Here is a 4,152-nt window from a genome sequence, read left to right as displayed (position 1 = left end):
TCCCAAATGAAAGACGCTGAGAATTTATGAATATGAGACTTTGAGGTGTACCAAACAACTTGTTGAAAAATATGAACAAATGAAAATATTTTCACCAACCAGGCCAAAACGTAAATGTGCATTATATAGACATTAAGTTGCCACCCCGGTCAAGATTGTCAGCATTGTCTGGCCCCGAGTTTTATGCTTTGACAGGCCATAGGCACACACAAGGCTGACAACAATGCCATTAGTCCCTGACAAAAGGCATCGCCACGACAACTGACAACAACGGGGTATCCAAAAATTATCAATGAGAAGCGGAGGGAAACTGTACAAGTTTGGCCAACGGTGTGAACCTTCTGGCACACTCACAGAAATGACTTAAGAATTTCGCTTAGAAGGTTAGAAAATTATATTTAAATGTGGGGTAAATATATCTTATAATCCTTTTCAAAAGTCACAGTGGAAGAGGTAGAGATTCACGTTTTAAGAATTCGGTTACTATATTTGTGTTGTGTTCTAAAATATTATATATAAATGTATTATCCATTAGAACATATTTTTAAATACCTTTTATAAATAGCAATGGTTTTCCCAACTATTGATTATATGTTACAGTGTACTCCCCAACGTTCTGCTTCCAATTGTGATTCCTCTAATCGCTCGCTAAGCTGCCAGACAAAAACACACTGCTTTGATTATTAGATCGTTGAAGCTCACAGAATCCCGAAGAATCCATGGGACTGTTCTTTTCTACGATTGCTGTGCGAGAGTTGTGTTAGCATTTCCTAGAAGCCGAGGCGAGCCAAATGCTCACCACGTTTTGTCCAACGCATCCGGCCAAGATTCCCGACTGGAGGAAGGGAGTCGAGGAGGTGGATTGGGGAACACGTCTGGGTTCGTGTAATATGCAAACTAGCGACTCGCTCTGCGATAACTGTACAGATAGGGGTTTTTCTGCAACACACGCTTACAAATTGCAGTCGGTATACGAGGGCCGATTTATGAGGACCGGCGAATCACGGCACGATCCTCCAGATCAGGTAGTACTAACTACAGGTAACTACTAAAGAAAGCTGGTGCAGCTGTTGAAAAGGATTAGTCTGCGGCGAAAACGGTTAGGCAAACTATCGCTGGAATTGAGATAAGGATAAGGATAAGTAATCCTCCCCCACCTACCTGGCTTACTTCTTAATAAACTACCTAAATTTGCATAAAAACCTATGTTCTTCACACCAACAGCACATTCAACCGACGGCAGCCTTCAAGGAAGCATCACATCTTTAACAGCGAAAAATTATAAACATTATTATGACTCAAATGCACAATACCGTGTTCTACAAGGAGGCATTGGATCAAAAACAAAAAAATACCTGTCAATCGATGGAGGATCTGGAACCGAACTATATCGATAACCTGCACATCATATTCTTTGAGCAGATATTCGAGGAGATCGAAAACCTTAGTGATCAGGTTAGGATGGCCAGGGCCTATCCACAGTTCATGCCCCAGATCCTCAAGTTCTGGCAAAGAAGACTGCATCTTGTAGTGGGACCGAATACCCCATTCCTGGGACTCCTGGACATCGAGGACTATGTCTTCTTCATGGAACACATGGCCGGTAGCTTCACGGATCTGCATGTCCATGATGGCGTTGGCCCCTTTTCGGAGTTCTACGATTATATCACACATCTGTGCGACATCAACATCACAAGGTTTCCCAAGGTGGACACTTGCATATTGGCGGGAAACCCAAATACAGTGGTCGATGAGGACATCAGGGATCTCACAGTGATGTTGCCTAATCTCAAGCGCCTGATGACCTGCATGAACCTATCTGCCTTGTATATGCGTGGATTCAGGAAGCTGGAGGAGCTGATCTTCAACTCATTGTACCACTCGGTGCCACTGGATAGTCGTTGGATGCAGGAGATATGCCTGAATATGACACAACTGAGGGTCCTCGATATTACCGATCAGTTTGACAGTTGCGTTAGGTTAACAGAGATTAAATTACCTAATCTGGAAGTGCTGAAAATCAACCTAAGCACCGTGGAGGGAATGTTATCGGAGGTTCTTCAGCTGCCAAAATTGCAGAAACTATCCGTGAGATTCGATGACTCACGGCAACTGAATGCCGATCAGGAGACCATCTTCCAGCAGATTGTGGTGGCCAAGAGTGATAGGATCACAAGGATTGCCCTGAACAACGAGGTGGTGCAATTGCCAGCCCGTTGGCAACACAGTCTGGTCCTGGAACTACCCAAGCTCAGGAAGGTGATCTGCGAGAACTGGTGCCACAATGACTTCTTTCTGGATCGCCAGCACATGCCCTGCCATCAAATGGAGGTGATCAGCTTCAGTGGCTGGGAGATTGTGAGGGAGAATCAGCTCATGGAAATGGTGACCGAGTGTGTGAATCTCGAGCACTTGGCTTTGAATGGCTACCACAGCAACTGGGAGAAGCTCAACAAGCTGGTGAACATTCGCAATCAGGAGAGGAACCCAAGACCACTCCAGGTTTTCAGCGACATGATGTGGGGCAACTTTACACCCGAGGAATATTATCACTGGCAGTGCAACAAGTATGTTCAAGTCACCTGCGACAGCAGTGAATACGAGTACCAGGAGGACGGCTTCGAGTTCGATTTTGAGTAAAGAACTGGTAAAAAATGCGAAATTGTATATATAAAACATTTTAAAATATTTTTTGTATTGTAAATAAACAGACGCACTGAATCCAACGCAAAATTTCATTCTCTAACACTCCCCGTTTGCAGGCAATTTTCCAAGAGGCCTCCTCTACACCAAACATTTATTTATTTCGCATTGCAGCGCTTTAGGGTCTGGCAAATGGAAAAATCAACACACTTTATGGCCAGCCAAAAGATTTAACTGTGCTCTGGGCCCCGAGTCTCCGACTTCTTGGTCTCTCCTCACATATGGCATGACCTCCACTCACTTGGTCAGTTAATTTCGCGAGGCATAAATTATTTGATTTGATTGAGTCGGAAAATGAGTTCGCAAAGTGCCCAAAGCTCTTTGCCGACGACTGCCCAGCTCAAGTCCCCCGATCACCGAACTTCCTAACTATTGGCAAACTGGCAGAAAACGTGGTGAAGTTTGACTATGGCTTATGATTTGGCTTTGGTTTTGGCTATCTGACTTCAGGGCTGGCACATTAAAAGTGCTTTTAAGTATTTTACATTCTATGTACAAAAAAAAAGAGTGCACTTAGAATGCTACATTATAACAGGATAAATATTTCAGAACTAGAATATATAAATTCGATCTTCCCAATTCATTTTATTTTCACCATTTCTTGATCTTTGTTTTCCCATTCCAATATCCTATTAAAGCCGGGTTTTTAAACAGCCTATATTGTATCCTATCTAATTTCTACTTTCGGGCTTTCCATCCCTCGATTTTTCTAGCCCATGCGTACTTGCATGCGAAGGAAATTAAGCAATTTTGAAAAATGTTCAGCCATGTGCATGATTTACATAACTTTTCTCCCCGAAAAAAATATGGCTTGGGTGGAAAAAAGAGCGTATTTTGGCTTTCATTTTCCAGCATTACGTGAGCCGATCGCTTCGGTCGGCCTAAATTATTGGCCGCACTGGCAAGTCAACACAAAGTCAGGTCTGGACTAATTTGTGGCCCCCATCGCTTCATCGGGAGATTAAAATGCAAACGAGGGCAGTCAGTTGGCTCTGGGCGACTCGGCGACGACAGTTTGAAGTGGACAAAAATTTAGAAATAATGGACTATTAATTTATGGCCAGCGGAGACCAGAGATCGACCAACTGACCAACTGACCGTTGCAGTTGCCATTTCCGAGAGCTTGCAGGCCTTTTATTTTTCTTTTGGCTATCGATGAATGTTAGCCGCATATTTATGGGTTTTTCATTAATTGACTAATTGCAGGGGCCGCCGCACACGGGGGCATCTCGCTGACAAATGCACCACTTAAGGCCCAAAACTAATGTGACCCAATTAAAAGGCGGGTCCGCACTCCAGAAACTCCAGCATTTTGCCTAATTTCTCTATCAATTTTATTTAACATGACACTGGGCCACGCAATTCGTCATGGTATCCGACGACCTCTACAACCTGTGCCAAGTGTATCGAATTTCTAGGTGAAATTGGAACACGACTCGGAGGATTTCT

At 43.6% G+C, this 4,152-nt stretch overlaps 1 protein-coding gene across 1 annotated transcript; it reads left to right on the top strand.

The window, feature by feature from the left end:
* The first annotated feature begins 1,293 nt into the window (after nucleotides 1–1,293).
* On the top strand, nucleotides 1,294–2,653 carry LOC119563025. The gene has a single exon (XM_037876223.1). It carries the CDS (start codon nucleotides 1,294–1,296, stop codon nucleotides 2,638–2,640), a length of 1,347 nt encoding a protein of 448 aa, XP_037732151.1. The 3' UTR covers nucleotides 2,641–2,653.
* The last annotated feature ends 1,499 nt before the right edge of the window (nucleotides 2,654–4,152 follow it).

Source organism: Drosophila subpulchrella, chromosome 3R, assembly GCF_014743375.2.
Source record: "Drosophila subpulchrella strain 33 F10 #4 breed RU33 chromosome 3R, RU_Dsub_v1.1 Primary Assembly, whole genome shotgun sequence".
In the NCBI taxonomy this organism is placed as follows: Eukaryota; Metazoa; Arthropoda; class Insecta; order Diptera; family Drosophilidae; genus Drosophila; species Drosophila subpulchrella.
Note: the sequence above shows the minus strand (reverse complement) of the source record. Positions and strands in the feature narration are given on the sequence as shown.